At 33.9% G+C, this 15,410-nt stretch overlaps 2 protein-coding genes across 4 annotated transcripts in view; one reads left to right on the top strand and one right to left on the bottom strand.

Annotated features, from left to right (window-relative positions):
- Positions 1-892: 892 nt before the first annotated feature.
- On the bottom strand, positions 893-2,640 carry wcd (U3 small nucleolar RNA-associated protein 18 homolog wicked). The gene is made up of 2 exons (XM_085187158.1): positions 2,428-2,640; positions 893-2,177 (listed from the first exon to the last, which is right to left on the bottom strand). Exons 1-2 carry the CDS (start codon positions 2,466-2,468, stop codon positions 917-919), a joined length of 1,302 nt encoding a protein of 433 aa, XP_085043284.1. The 5' UTR covers positions 2,469-2,640; the 3' UTR covers positions 893-916.
- A 2,161-nt stretch (positions 2,641-4,801) lies between these two features.
- The window catches only part of LOC146538098 (uncharacterized), a 56,683-nt gene continuing 46,074 nt past the window's right edge, over positions 4,802-15,410 (top strand). For all 3 annotated transcript variants that reach the window (XM_085186195.1, XM_085186194.1, XM_085186197.1), the window contains exon 1: positions 4,802-5,731. In XM_085186195.1, coding sequence (XP_085042321.1) covers positions 4,941-5,731 — 791 coding nt within the window. In that variant the 5' untranslated portion in view covers positions 4,802-4,940. The remainder of the gene's footprint in view (positions 5,732-15,410) is intronic.

Genomic DNA, 15,410 nt, shown 5'->3' with positions numbered 1-15,410 from the left:
AGCTATTAACCAATACGTAATATTTTTTATTACTATTGGCATAAATGCAAACGTTGTCGTTATTTTTTTCATGAATACTGATTTTGTTACTATAAAATCGTCACTGCAATAATAATTGTGATAATTATGTTCAAAGCAAAGCGCGGCGTTCTGTTCCGCTAATCGCTACGCAATGTCTCGATTTCGCTGAAAGGGGGAAGCGGAGTGAGCTAAAGCAATAGGCTCCCTCTGCATGCGGTTTACAGCGTGAAATAAAATTAATAATAATAATAAAGCGAAAAATATGATCTTCCATCGTTATTTTATGAAATATCTTGTTTTGGCATTATTTAAAATATCATCAGCTTCACGCTGTAGCAGCCGTTCACAGCAGGGTGGGTAGGCAGAAGGGACCTAGTGTTAAGACACTATGTTCCCCACTCTCCGCCGAATTCTGGAGGCATTGTGTGTTGAATGGCGAAACTTAACGCCGCGCTTTTGCCTCGATACCAGAGCGCAGAAATGGAAATATAAATTTAAGTACATATTTCCTCTCCTCGAGTACAGAATATAAAAATATTGATGTTTAATTTTAAGCGCCATCTAACGATGAACGTTAAAAGTATTTTACTATTAAGATTTAGTTATCGTAGTTTTAAAGTCAGTGTATAGATGGCATTGTTTTAATTATATAAATTCTATTTTATTATTGTAGGCTTTAGTATAATTAAAATACATTTACAGATTTTGAACCTTTATTTCTTTAAAAATAAAGTATTTTAAAGTAGTGTTTGGTTTTCAATTAACTTACTGTATGTAAAATAAATAAAACCGTATTTTTACATAATCATGTTAAGATCGTTTAAAACATGGTGTTTATAAATTAAAATGAATAGGAAAAAATAAACTAAAATATGATGAAATGTTTTATTGTAAACTAATAATTCTTAAAATGCTTCAACCTATATAGATAGGCACAACCCTTATTGTTACCAAGAGCCATATAACCGCTGTTAGGTGAAAAGCTAACAGTTTCAACTTGATGTAAATTTTGCTGCGGAAAATTGTTAAATACATGATATGATGGAATATGAACAAGTTTTACTGCATTAGGATAAAATCCGGATGATATGGATAAAATTTCTGTGCTGGAATTAAAACTAAGATTAGTTATTTTAGTTGTCAAATTTGATACGGTCTTCAGAGGTAAAGGTACACTTGTAGTCAAATTGAGGGTTTCATATATATTGACAATGCCTTCACCGCTTCCAGTCGCTAAAAGTTGTCCACAACTGCTCATAGATATACAAGACGCTGTTACACATCCGTTGTCATAAAACTTCTTAACAGATCTATACATAGATAGGTCCCATACGGTAACCTCTCCTTGTATACCATAACTATATAATTTCTCAGAGTCATGGCTAAATGTGACTGATGCAACATTTGTACTGTGCTTTAGTGATTTTAACAACTCTTTTGATTTGGAACAGATTATAAAAACTTCGTCAAACCCATCACTAGTAGCTATCAGCTTCCCATCAAATGATACTTTAAAGATAATTGGCCTTTTAACAATTTTAGGTAATTGTATTAATTTTGGTTGAGCCTTAACAAGATCATAAACACAATAGCTGTGATTAAATTTAGAAGCAATGTATGCTTCTGTTCCATTTGGCATAAAATGTGCAGTATTGATGCGCCATCTCTTTAATTTAAAATTATGAAGTTTCTCATTGACATCACCACCAACTGAAAATAATGATACAATGCCTGACTGGCCGCCAACCAGTACTACACTCATTTTAGGATGAAACACAACTGAATTGATGATAGGACCTTCATTTCCAGTCTGAGAATTTACTTTTGGAAATGATTTTATTTCAAGTACACTCTTTTTGAGGGTTGAAGACTTTGGTTTATCTAAATGGCCTACTGTTCGCAGAATTTTATCATCTTCTTCCTTCGTCTTGAATACTTTAGCCCAACCAGGAGTTCCTATTAATGTTTCATATTTTTGTTTCAATTTCTGTGTGTAACACTCTTTACTCTTAACAGCAGGTATAATTTCTGAACTAAGTTGGTTGTCATCTTCATCAAACCAAGCAGGTTTTAATTCTAATTTGTTTTCTTTTTTTATAGATGTTGATAGATTTTCAGCAAACTTTTTGGATTTGTTAAACAACAAAGATGATAATCTGAAATAAAATAAAAGTTTAAAATAATATTATTAAGCCATAGTATCAGGATTTACTTACACATAAATCAGGTTTATTATTGTCAAATGTGTAAGTATAAAATTGTAACGCTATAATGTCAAAAGGCGTGATCTTATCTACACACGTTTTTGGAACGCCATAATTAAAGAACCACACTATACACAACTTATAATTTATATAAGTATAATAAACTTGAATACTATAACCTGAATAGTGTAACAAATATTACCTCTCCTCATTTTCATCTATCTGTGAAATGTTGCGTTTCATTGTGAAATTTTAAATTTGTTTATGGACTAATATATCACACTTTTCGAGTTACTTAATCCAGTTTTAATTCAATTCTTGCTATAAAGGCTATAAGGTAACCTTATTTGTATTTTACTAACAATAACATCGTCACATCGTGTGAAACGTGAAATTCACATTGACATTTGTCATTCTGACATATTATTAAGCAATGTTCCCATTCACAAATATTATAAAGATAAGAACATACTAATGTAGGCTTTAAAATAATCGAGCAATGCAATCAGCAACTACAACTCAAACTAATTGCTATTAAATCATACAACACTCGAACTACTAGTTTATATAAGACTTATAATATAGAACATTTACAAATATTTTTTTACATGAAACTTAATGTCATTAACAAATTATTATTTCATAAAGTAAACTTGGCAAATAAAAAAAGAAATATTTTAATTTTTTTTAGCTTGACGCTATCTCCCGCACACAGCAGGGTAGGCAGAGGGAACTGAGTAGTACACATCGTTCCGGCGTTGAGTTCCACCACTTAATACGCAATGCCTCCAGAATTGAGTGTAAAATGGGAAGTGAAAATTTTAACATTAGGCTCCCTCTAGCTACCCTGTAACATGCGGGATACAGCATGAAGCGGAAAAAAAAGAAAAAAATATATCCCTTTTATTATAAAAATGTTATGAGAATTGTAAAATGTAATAATAAAAATGTTATTTTTTAGATTTATCGATTAATTATAATTAATAAATATGAAATAATATAATAATACTGTATAGAAGAGTACAATCAAGTAGCCAAGATAATACACCAGCAACTTGCTCTTCAATATGGGCTTGTAGAATTGGAGGTGCCTTACTACAGGTACAATCCCATGTCAGTTCTTGAAAATAGCTGTGCTTTGCTCTACTGGGATCGGTCTATTATTACTGACAGGTATATTGTTGCCAATAGACCTGATATAGTACTAGTAGACCGAGTGACGCGCCGCGCAGTGATTGTTGACGTTACTATCCCACATGATGAAAATCTCGTGAAGGCCGAAAAAGAAAAACAATCTAAATATTTGGACCTAGCCCATGAGATTACCGCCATGTGGGATGTCAATGCGACTATCATTGTGCCGATAGTGGTTTCGGTTAACGGTTTAATAGCGAAAAGCTTCGACCAACACCTTAAGAGGCTATCGCTTAGCTGTTGGATCAAGAACCGGATACAGAAGGCAGTATTACTTGAGACGGCACGTACTGTGCGGAGGTTCCTCTCTCTGGAGCCCTAGCCACCGATGGTTTGGACCCTTGTCCCGCCCTCGGAAGAGTGGTTTTTTTTTATATTTTTAAATGAATCTTTTTTTTTATAATAATTTATATTTAAAAATGTAAAATTGATTCGCTAATTTAATAAAAGTATATGCTGTATAGAAACTATTAAATACAACGTTTAATTTTCAATCAATTGATTGTTCAATTATTTTTAATATCTTAAAAACGAGATAAATAAATATTTATACATTATTTTAAAATAATATTTGAATAAGAACAAATATTTTTGAAACAAGCAACGATAATATCAACCAAGATGTATTTTAAAATGTAAACTTAGCTTTGAAATGTCGGTAAAGCAGTCCATTACACAATTTAGTTCGTATTGTTGCCGTCAGACAACGCAAAACACTTTTTTGTTTTTTATCTCTTTTACTCTTTCGGGTAGTTTCACTATAGCCAGTACTTAAACTTGAAACAGTAAATTTAACCAATCACATACACGACAGCAACAATATTTAGAGAATTTTATTGGTCGTTTTATTTGTACGAGGTAGCCATAAGTTTATTATAACCCAACTGATCGTAAAGCTTGTACAGGAACACTCAAAAGAAATAGTTTTAACTACCTTTATCTGTTAGCCGTATATCATAGTCGGGGTGATTTCATTCGTTGTTCTTCATAGTGTTTCACTTTGATGGCATCGCATTGCGAATGCGAGATATTTTTTTGTGTTTGCAGTGTTCATGAAAAACAATAATTTGTGCTACAATAGTAAAAACAAAAGACAAAAGGAATATTATAAAGTTAGTGAATCTTCTCTCACGCTAAAGATGAAGAAGATATTTTTTATTCTGTGACCTTTTTACTTTTTGAAGTGTCAATATGGATTCTAATTCGAGAAATTAAAATTCGGTAGTGTTAAGTGATTTCTGAACATTTTATGACCTATTATAGTATACAATGGGGCCGAAAAAGGCTCCGCCATAAAACTATTAGGAGCTATTCATCGTGCCCGCCATAAAGTAATAAAGAGTAAATTGATGACATCGATACACAAAAAGCGAACCGAGGATGGTGCAGCGGTCCTGGACGAGAGCACCGAGCGATGACCGAGCGGCAAGCAATGCGAGGTGGAGTCGCGTGTCATCGTGGAGTCGCGCTACATCAGGGCCTGGGTCAGCGGGCTTGCACGGCGTGTGATGTTCGTGCGAGATGTCCAAGCCCGCGAGTGTGGCCGCGCCGCGAGCGGGCGTGGCCGGCGCGCCGCGCGTGCTGCTCTACGTGGCCGAGGCCCGCCAGCTAGAGGCGGCCGCGGGCCCCGACCCGCCGCACGACCGACCGCTTGACCTCTACGACAACGTGCAGCAGCTGCCACTCTACCGGCACGACCACGAGCGGACCGCCCCCGTCACCCCTGTCTACTACAAGCACTTCCAGGACTCCGAGGAGAACGCCAGAGAGGAATACTTCCCGCAGAGTTACGTCAAGGAAAACTTGAGGAGTGAGGACGGCAAGAACGACAGGCAGGTGACCAAGGGGGACTCTGATAACGCTGAGTGGACCAACATAGATTCATATGTCAGGGTGCCGTTGCAGTCTGAGTTGGGGTATCCAGCGAGATGTCCGTCAGATAATATGCCGTTACCAGTACACAATCAGAATCAATTTGATAGTACGGTGCAAAGTGATGAGGCCAATGATTCTGTGTCAGTGGGAAAATTTGTGAACTACCAGTTGTTAGAACAAAGTGTGTCGCACCAGTCAATTGTGAATCAAGGTTTGAATATACTTAATCAACAGATTGGTGTGAGATCAATAGTTAGTGAGGGTGAAGCACCTCAACTAGTCAGGACAGCTGACGGTGTGGTGCTGGCGGTTCTGCCGTCAACTGTTTTGCCGCAGGAAACTTCTGACTTAAGAGTGCAAAGTGAATTTCCACAAACTATCACTGTGCCACTTGGTTGGAGGAGAATAGTGAGCGGGTCTTCAGTACTCTATGTCAGGTATGTATTTTTTTAGCCTCTCCTGTGTCCCACATGTAGAAGGGCAAGCAGAGAGAACCTAGTGTTAAACCACTCCCTTCACCATGCACTGCTTAAATTTTAGATATTCTATGTTGATTGTTGAAATTCAACTAGTTTGTCTTGGTGGGAATCGAATCCTAGACCACCATGTGTACAGCCTGATGCTATAGTGCTGTCTCTAGCTGGCCTCCATGTCTCCATATATTTTTTTTACATAATTTATGTTTCAATAACTTATTTTTTATTAAATTACTGAGAACTTTAATTTAAAATTTTGTTTTTGTTTCATCATATAAAATATTACAGTAAAGTTTAAAAGATTCAGTATAAAATACTCAATAATTATAATAATCACCTAACATCTCTTATAAGAATTTAATTGGCATTAGGCAAAATATGGTGGTCTAAAAAGAAATTTCAATTTCAGTACATTGACTGTATTCTACATTATTTTCATTTATTAAGATTTGTAGATATACAAAATAAAAAAGTCACATTAGTTTCATAAATATATTTTAATAAATAATTACATTAAAAGTATATATGTATGAATTTTGTCATACATACAGAATATAAATCTTTCTTGAATTGATTAAGTCATCCATTTTCAATATTTTAAGACTTTTTGACTCCTCCCTAGTTCTTGTCACAGCTGGTCACATATATGAGAATCCTCTACCTAGTCTAACATTACATATTTTACAATTATTACATCTAGAAAATATAAAATTAAAACAGCAGTTTGGAAATTATACTTACTTAAACAAACTTTGTGTTTTAATACTTGCAATATATTTTATAAATTTTCTGTCACACAGTTTATGATCTCTCGCCTTCCTTTGCCACACAACTGCTTCTTAGCTGGCTCCTAATAAAAAACAAAATATTCATAGCACAGGCATAGTTAAATATTTTATTATATTTGTAAACTTATATTTAATTTGTTCAAAGTCTTCTCAAAGTTCAAAATAAACTATTATGAAATTCTTGGTTAATGAAAATAATGATATTCATCAATTTATATAGGTATATATTTTAAATTCTTTATCTAACAATATTAAATATATATTTATATTTCATTTTTTAAATAAAAAAGTCTATTAATCTTGAGTTACCAAGCTCCACACTTTTTCCTTTTTGCTATACAATAGCAGTGTAGCCAGAGATGACAAAATTCTAAGATGCCAAAATCCATCCACCATAGCACCTAATTTTTGAGACATTATGTGTTGAGTGACTGCATTTAATGCCACACTTTATAAACTAAAGTGGGTAATGAGTACAATTGATTACCCCGAGGGGGGCAAAACCTGCAACCATCCTGCTTAAAGTCAAACTGCCCTGCACCACAATCTATAGAAAATATCTTTGTCATTGTACTACAACCGTTGACTTTTATCGACTATATGTGTATAATATAAAACTAAATAATATCAGTTCATAACAATATTTTTATATTAAATTTTCCTTGTATGTTTCTCTTGCATTTTATAGTAAAGTCTGAATGGCTGTAGGCAAATAACTAATTATTTTTTTCATTGCATTTTGGATGGTAACCTGATATGCAATTATGTTTAAGTAAACATAGGAATGTACATTTGCATCTGTAACTGTTTATTTGAATTTATTATTATAAAAAATATGATTACTGTTATTAATAATATTAAAGACATTTTATACTCTTTTGAGTCCGTCATGGCGCAGGGGCATAAGCGTACCACTGTAATCGTGATAGTTGTGGGTTCGATTCTTACTCGGGGAAATGAAATATATTTATTTCAAATTTTTTTGCCTACTCCCTAAAATGTAGGTGATGGTAAATTAAGAAAATCAAATATCAAAAATCAAGACCGTCGCAACACTTTCGAGCTATTTAGAATTTTATTACACGTTTCATGAATAAACAGAGTTTAAAACGGTTATAACGAGTATCTTTGATTCAACCTTGGTATTAATAAACATATCGCATTAGCAAGGACTTTTCTAAGACGTATGACTAGTGTCTGTGTAATTGTATTATGGCTATTTTATTAGCTAATTTTAAATTCAAATGTGAAACACCTCAATATGTACATTAGATAAAAATGTTAATGGCAACGAACATAAATTAATAGAATCTATTTCTCTAAAGACTCCAATAAAATTAATTGATGATATTGAAGATTATAAATCGATAATGAAGCACCAGGACGGTATACAGAGGAGCGAGGCTGGGATCGTGCGTTTACGTTAAATCAATCCGGCACAAGTGGACAAACCAGTCGGGCAGCTGTGCGGACGCGGGCGCTGGTGTAAGTGACGAGAGTCATTCTCTATGCTCTACCATACGTAATATTCGTAATATAAAATTATTTTTATGACAGTATAATTTTAATGGTCGTGTTTATGGCCAAATAGATGATGTTAAAAATTCCTCTTGGGCTTGTTTTGATAGTGTTGTCTGTTGTGTAGAAAATTTCTTTTTGAGCTTCCGTTTTTGCGATATTTTTGTCTAAATAATTTTTATCTATATAAGTGAACGTAGAGTAATTCAAATTTAAATACACATACATGTATTAATTAAGTGCATGGCATATTGAACATTTCTTATCGGAGGATATTTTTTAATCGTTTACGCTTATAAATTGTAAGCAATAATCAACAAGTTCAGTTTTTTGCTCAAGATGTACAGACTCTTGCTATGTTGGCGACTTTATTTGCCGAATAGAATCATTTAAAACTTTGCTTCATCATACACGAGGAGAAACTGCATTCACACAAACACTCTACCGACAATTTCCCAGCAACAGGAACTCTCTAATTTGAACAGATTATCCTCCCACTATTTTCGCGTGGGTTTATTTTGTGCGGTTGTTTGGAAAATCAAATCGGGCCTGATTGCTGCCATCTTCATTGTTTAAATGATAATATGTGTGGACCGCTTGTAGTAATAGCCATTGTTAGATATATTATCGTTTTATTTAAATTAGAGGCGATGTCGCGCATGGGGCGCTCTTAGATTCCATTGTAGGTCGCTGTGCTCATTACACTGGTCTTATCTGTCATTGGCAGCATTATGCTGGTGTCGAACAATACTGTTACTCATGCGTCTTGGGCGGGATTTAATGGCTGTATGTAAATATAAACGGGAACGAGAGCGCTGTGTTAACTTGTCATAGTAATAAATAATGGGTTATCTTAGAAAAGCTTAAGATTTAGGAAGAAATACTCTTCAAAAGAACTGTATTATGTTACCAAATAGTATTAAATACTAAAATTTAACTTTTTGTCGGTTGGTTGGTTGGTCCATCTTATAGATCACATGGTCAGTCCAACAGCTGTTTGGCTGTCGGACATTCTTTAAAATTATCTTTTCTCTTATTGACTTCTATTGCACAATTGATTTATGGTCTGTGAATAATAAACAAAGATCGCTCCTTTTGAATGTAGAATTTATTAAGCTCCATGGAATTTTTGGCGTCTTTTGTGACGACACAATCGGGATGGTCGGCATTCAATAACCACACGGGATATCGATTGTTTCGACGTATTCGATGGGCGTCACTCGACGTTCTGATCCGATTTACAATTCGTTCCGACTTTCTTTACAAACGCCACAATGGGTTGCATTCGTAATTTCATCGCGTTTGTCGCTACTCGCCACCCGCCGTGTGAACTTTTTCATAGTTCTTTGTTTTTGCACGAACTAGGCAATTGTTGATTTTTTTTTATCTACGTCTTTTTTTAATCTACGGCTTCTATATTAGTATGTATGTAATTCTTGCAAGAGTAAAATTACATGAATTCATATGGAAACTACAGAAAATAATTTTGCTCGTTAACATTTCAACGTCGACGAAGTTGAAATTGAAAAATCATAAATTATGGTAACAGAATTTTTTGAAAGTAATCTCCATTTTTTGTCTATTGTATTCCTTCAAGAAATATGAGCCTTACCTGAGGTCGTTAGAAGTCAGTAAAACTTTACAATGTTCCTAATTTGCGATTTACGGTCCCAGCTTCTGATGAATGGCTATTGTGTAATACAATATCATGAAAATAAAACAAAGCCCATAAACTTTAGCATACTTTGTGTGAATTCTTTTTGTTCATTTTCGGACGTAATCATTTAATACTTGAGGTTGTCGAGTTTCAATGATTTAAATAATGATTCCTTTAAAAGGAAATTCATATTATTTAAGGTTGTATTGTCCAAATCCTAAATAAAAATTGCTTCTTTTTTAAATTTCATTAATTAATGCATTTCTTCTAAATACGAGTATATATTTGACCAATATCAACTATGCACATTGCGGGAACACTTTAGATTGAATTCGTTATACTTCGTTTTAACGTTCCATTGAATTAATTAATTTAGGAGGAACTAAAGTTATGCTAGTCACCGTTTTCAGCTATCTGATCTCGTGTCGTATAAGATAAATTGATGGCCATCTACATCTACATCCACTGATTAAGCCAAGGTTGGAATATTAATTATTATTGTTTATAATATATTAGTTTATATAAATTGTATTTAATTATCTCTTAAGTCACGGAAGGATTTGAAATTCGGTCAACAGCTTGGTTTATCTGGTATTATCTAATGTTTTGCGCATACAAATGATCGTTTAATTGCTCTATTCATTATACTGACGTTAAGTACGTCTGTTGTATATGAATTTGATATGCTGGATTATTGTATAGCTTTGTTAGCTCTATTCTGTGTGGATGTTTGAGATTTGATGTATTTTATCTAAATAAATAATTTTAAACTAACATTGTTGCTTTAACAGTATTTTTTTAAACTTCTACGAATATGTTAATCAAAATACAATTTTCCATATTTTTTTTAAGTTCAGATGCTTTGACTTTCTTACCATTATTTTTGATAAAACATAAAAAAAAGTCTCTATTAGAAAAAAGCGTTGACAAAAACAAGATATACTTAGGTACATTTTTTAAAGTTTATTTCAATAAATTTAAGTAAAATTGCGTTAACAAATAAATAATGCATTAACCTAGAAATATTTATTTCCTATTCAATTCTATTCAAACGAAATCATAATAATAGGTAGTTTTATAAAATATAAAAAAAATGCTCAAGGTTAACAACGCAATTGTGAACGGACATTAATATACAGAGTACTTTCAAGGTCTTGTGCATTAGTTATACTTTTAATTTTTAAAAATGTTACTGAATTTAAACTATTTATTAGCTTATTTCTCTCGCATAATTAGAAATTTGGCGTTTTGTTTCATTTTTTAAATGTTAATTGAAGAATTGTTGCATTTTTTTTAGCGTATCACTGTATCCCGCACACAGCAGGAAAAGGAACCTTGTGTTAAGACACTGCATTCCACGCTTTCTGCCGAATTCCCGAGGCATCTTCTGTTATAATAAATATGAAAAAAAAATGATTTTATTGTTTTAAAAATATTATTCTCTCTTCTTTTCGATTTTATTGTCTTTAGATTATCGTGTACCTACTACAGATTACTCTATGAGCCGTTAAATACCAAACGATTTGTTACAGCTGAAATTCATAAAACGACAATAAATCGGCGCACATCCAGTCGTAAAACATTTATAGTGTAATTACTATTACGATAATTTATAATCTTGTTTTAGGAACTCGGTTCGTCTAAAATAACAGTTTGAAGATCATACTTGCATGTGTAGATATTTTTTCAGCTTTACGCCGCATCCCGCATGGAGCAAGGAAGGCAGAGGAAGCCTAGTGTTAAGACACTCTGCTCTATTTGGCATGCATTGCTTGTTGCGCAACTAAACGCCACGCTTTGCCTCGACACCAGAGCGAAGGAATGAAAATATTAAATATTTCAATTCCTCGAGGGCGAATCGAACCCATAACCATTCGCGTTTACACTGGTGATTACCACGACTGATTTATATAGGTAGGTACACGTATCAGACACGGAAATAATACTAGTTACGTAAGCGAGTTGAAGATTTTTTATTGCCCCCATTTAATGAGGCACTACCCACGCCTCGTGGACTCTGTGACTCGGCTTAACAAATAAACGATACAAGCACTATTACGACGTTCGGCTATACCTCGATCAGTTAATTGGAAATATGGCGAGTTTTTAAACACAACGGTAGTTTTTAATGCATGTTTAAACCTCGCATAATTGATTGTGTGTTATTATTAGAGTATGGCTCACTATTGAAGTTGTTCTACAAGGTTTTCCCGTGGTTTTCACGCATTTACCCGTATAGCAGGATAGGCCGTTCCCCGCTTTCCAAACAATTTTGGAGTTCATTGTGTTCGGTGGTTGAACTTAACGCCACGCTTTGTTTTGCCAGAACGTTTTAATCATATCTATTAATTAATTTCTTCCAGTTGAAATAGAACCCACAACCGTCATCTTCGTTGTCAGACCTCGCACCATTGTGCCTCATATATTACTTACATTAATAATTTTAAAATTTAAATACCTAATGTATAAAAGATATAAAGATAAGTATCTCACTTAGTTTATGTCGTATCTATATTACAATTGAGTTAAATTTTATATATATCCAACGAAAATCGTTTAAGCGTGAAATCTAAATGTTTACGTTATAGATAAAAATAGTTTCAATAGACACATTACGGCTCCTCGAAGACGCTGATGTAGACATATTTTTTATGAAATCGGTTTTTTCTCGTATACGAAAACTTTTACTGCTCAATAAAATTTCGTTTTCATGAATTTATCTTTTACTTAAACAAATTAATATTATCATAGATATAATAGAAAAAAGATATGAAGGAATTAAAGATTATCGTAATCGTTCATTTTCTAATCTATTTTCCATTTTACAAAGTAAAATTGGATGAACTGTTGTTTAATTTTAAAGAAAATATCCATATATTTGATAACCTTTTTTCACATCTTGTTATAATATAATAGCTTCGACTGGTTGTACCTTGTTTTATAAGATTGTTTTAATATTGACTATAAAGTTGAATCATTTATGTTATATTATAATAAATATAGGTACATAATATGAAAAAGTTGTTTTGGTTGTCGAACAAGTTCCGTGACATTTGTTAGATATAAGTTTTATTATTAGTATTGTTACTTAACGTTTTGTTTTTTTTTCTGTTTTTTTTTATATTTGGGTATAGTTTTTTGTACACGAGCGTAGAGTTCCGCCAAGCAACACTAAACCCTGGTTTCCACCGCGAGTGGAGTGGACCCATTAAGGGGTCTACGTTGAACTAACAAGAGTAAACGGCAAGAGTTAACATGAACTTGCTCAGTTCTAGAACTTTAAAGTAATTACAAAATACAGAAGAGGAAAGAAACGAAAATATTTTTTTTTCTAGTGGGAATCGAACCCACAACCGGTAGCGTTTACACTCACACGCGCATACCCCTGCGCCAAGACTGGCCTCAATTTTTTTATAATCTTAATAAAATTCAAGTCTTAGTCACAACACTCGTAACTCATCATCGCAGTCTTAAATCCTCCTCGTAATTTGCCCGTACAATTTGTGCGCGTGAAAATGAAATTTTATAGTTGTGTAAGAGATATGAAATATAGCATGGTTATTAATCTTTCTATTGGACGCGTCCAGCTTTGTGCTGCACAAAGGCTTACTTACTTATTCAAAGGAATTTATTAATAATCTATTTCTTTATGAACTGTGTGTTTGTAGTTAGGTTACTATAAAAAACTTGTTTCGCGTCATAAAGTCGCACAAACAAACACACATCAATAGCTTCAGTTGGAAGCGCACGGGATTACTATTATTTACTATTGTGCAACTAATTGACAATCGTTTAGGTTTGTGGTAGGGGTTTTAGCTGGTATTACTGCAGATTGAACCGATAGTGTCGTTGATAGTATCGAAACGGCTCTAATACTAAACAAAAGCCATTAAGTAGAGATTTGTACTTGGAGCTCTCTGCGTGTGCAGTCGTCATTTATCTTGTATCTTATAACAAAGGTTTGATAAATAAACAGACGATGGTCGTGTCAGGCCACAGTGTGTGTGCCGGATGCGTGCTCACGTGGTCTACAGACGTACAGAACAAAACGAAACGTGTACTCCCGATACGTTCCCACAGACGTTGCTAAGAGGGATGAGTCAAGGCTATTAAGTGGTTTTTTTTTCCGTTTCACGCTGTATTCCGCGTGTAGTGGGATAGGTAGAGGGCGTCTAATGGTTAAGACACTCCGCTCTCCACCTTTCGTCGAATTATGGAGACCTTGCGTGGCAAGTGGCATAGTGGATACCAGAGCAAAGAGATGAAAATATTAAATATTTCCGCGGGTGGGAATTGAACCTACAACCTATCGGTTTTACATTTACACGGCTTGTGCCCCTGCACCACGACTGGCCTCTAGCGAATCTAACAAACATCTTTTACATTGTGCTGAATTAAAAATAAGCAAACTCAAGGGTTGTATCGTATTGTATCCAAGACTCGGAGTCGGGCAGGTGCGGATGAGCAAACCCGCCTTGCAACATTTTGTGTGTTCTAGATGTGGGTTTCGCATAATGAATTTTAATTTCTGCGCTAAGTTGTTTACACATGTCGCTGCTTTGGCCTTGAATTAAATTACTCGACTTGAACGCGTATCGTGAATAATAAAGAACTTGTCGCTTTTGATAGTTCAACATAATATATTCGTATAATATTATTTATTGTGTCTATTGTGTAGGTGATTTGGAATTTAACGAAGTAAATATTTTTGTTTCTATGCTCTGGTAGTGAGATAAGAGCGGCGTTGAGCTCCGCCACTTTATACGCAACATCTGGAGCGTTTAGCGGAGAGTTGGGAACGTAGGGAAGTGTCTTAACATTATGTTTCACTAGCTACTCTGCTCGGGACAAACCATGCAGTTAAAAAACTAATTAAATGTTACTTTCATTATAGTCATGATTAAATATTGAATTGCTTGGATATAGCTACTCAACTGTTGAAATATAAAATGATTTTTTAATTTTATCGGTGATTTGCAGTATAACATTTTATAGCATTTCACAACAACTCAAGCGTGTTAGCTAAGATAAATAAAAAAACTTATTTCTATATTTTGTACGGCTCTATCGTAGAAGTATAATTAGCAAATCGGTGAATGCAGGTAGCCAGCTCGTGTGCCTCTTGCAGGCCGTTCACCCTTCTCCACGATAACTGACGTGTTTATTAGGTACGTACGTATTAACCGTGTTGGTGCGCGGTTATTACAAGCAATTTGATATTTCACGTAATTGAGTGTACGTACTGTGTATAAAATCATTTTTCGAATCTAACATTTGTAGGCAATAATGATAGAATGTGAGATGATGAAATTATATCATAGAGTTGTATTTATGGTATAATGATACCTCTTTTAACCGACTTCTGTAAGAAAAGGAGGTTATCAATTCGACTGTGTTTTATTTTATGTTTGTTACCTCAGAACTTTTGACTGGGTGAACCGATTTTGATGATCGACTTCAAAATTATAAAATGTTTGTAAAATTATTTTTTACTTTTTAGTTCGTTGCTGAAGTCGGTTTTTTCTTGTTAAAAATTAATTTGTTTTTGTAGTTATAAGGATTTGCTTTGATAATGTTGTAGATACTTAAAGTTATAGGTAGATACTTTACTGACGTATAATGCTAATTTGTCTACTGGAGGTATAATGGCTTTTCTTAGTTTACTATACGTATATTT

The sequence above is a fragment of the Heliconius melpomene genome, chromosome 6 (genome assembly GCF_056956725.1).
Source record: "Heliconius melpomene rosina isolate 202511_hmr_F chromosome 6, ASM5695672v1, whole genome shotgun sequence".
In the NCBI taxonomy this organism is placed as follows: domain Eukaryota; kingdom Metazoa; phylum Arthropoda; class Insecta; order Lepidoptera; family Nymphalidae; genus Heliconius; species Heliconius melpomene.
The sequence above is the reverse complement of the archived record's forward strand: the minus strand, read 5'-3'. Positions and strand labels throughout refer to the sequence as shown.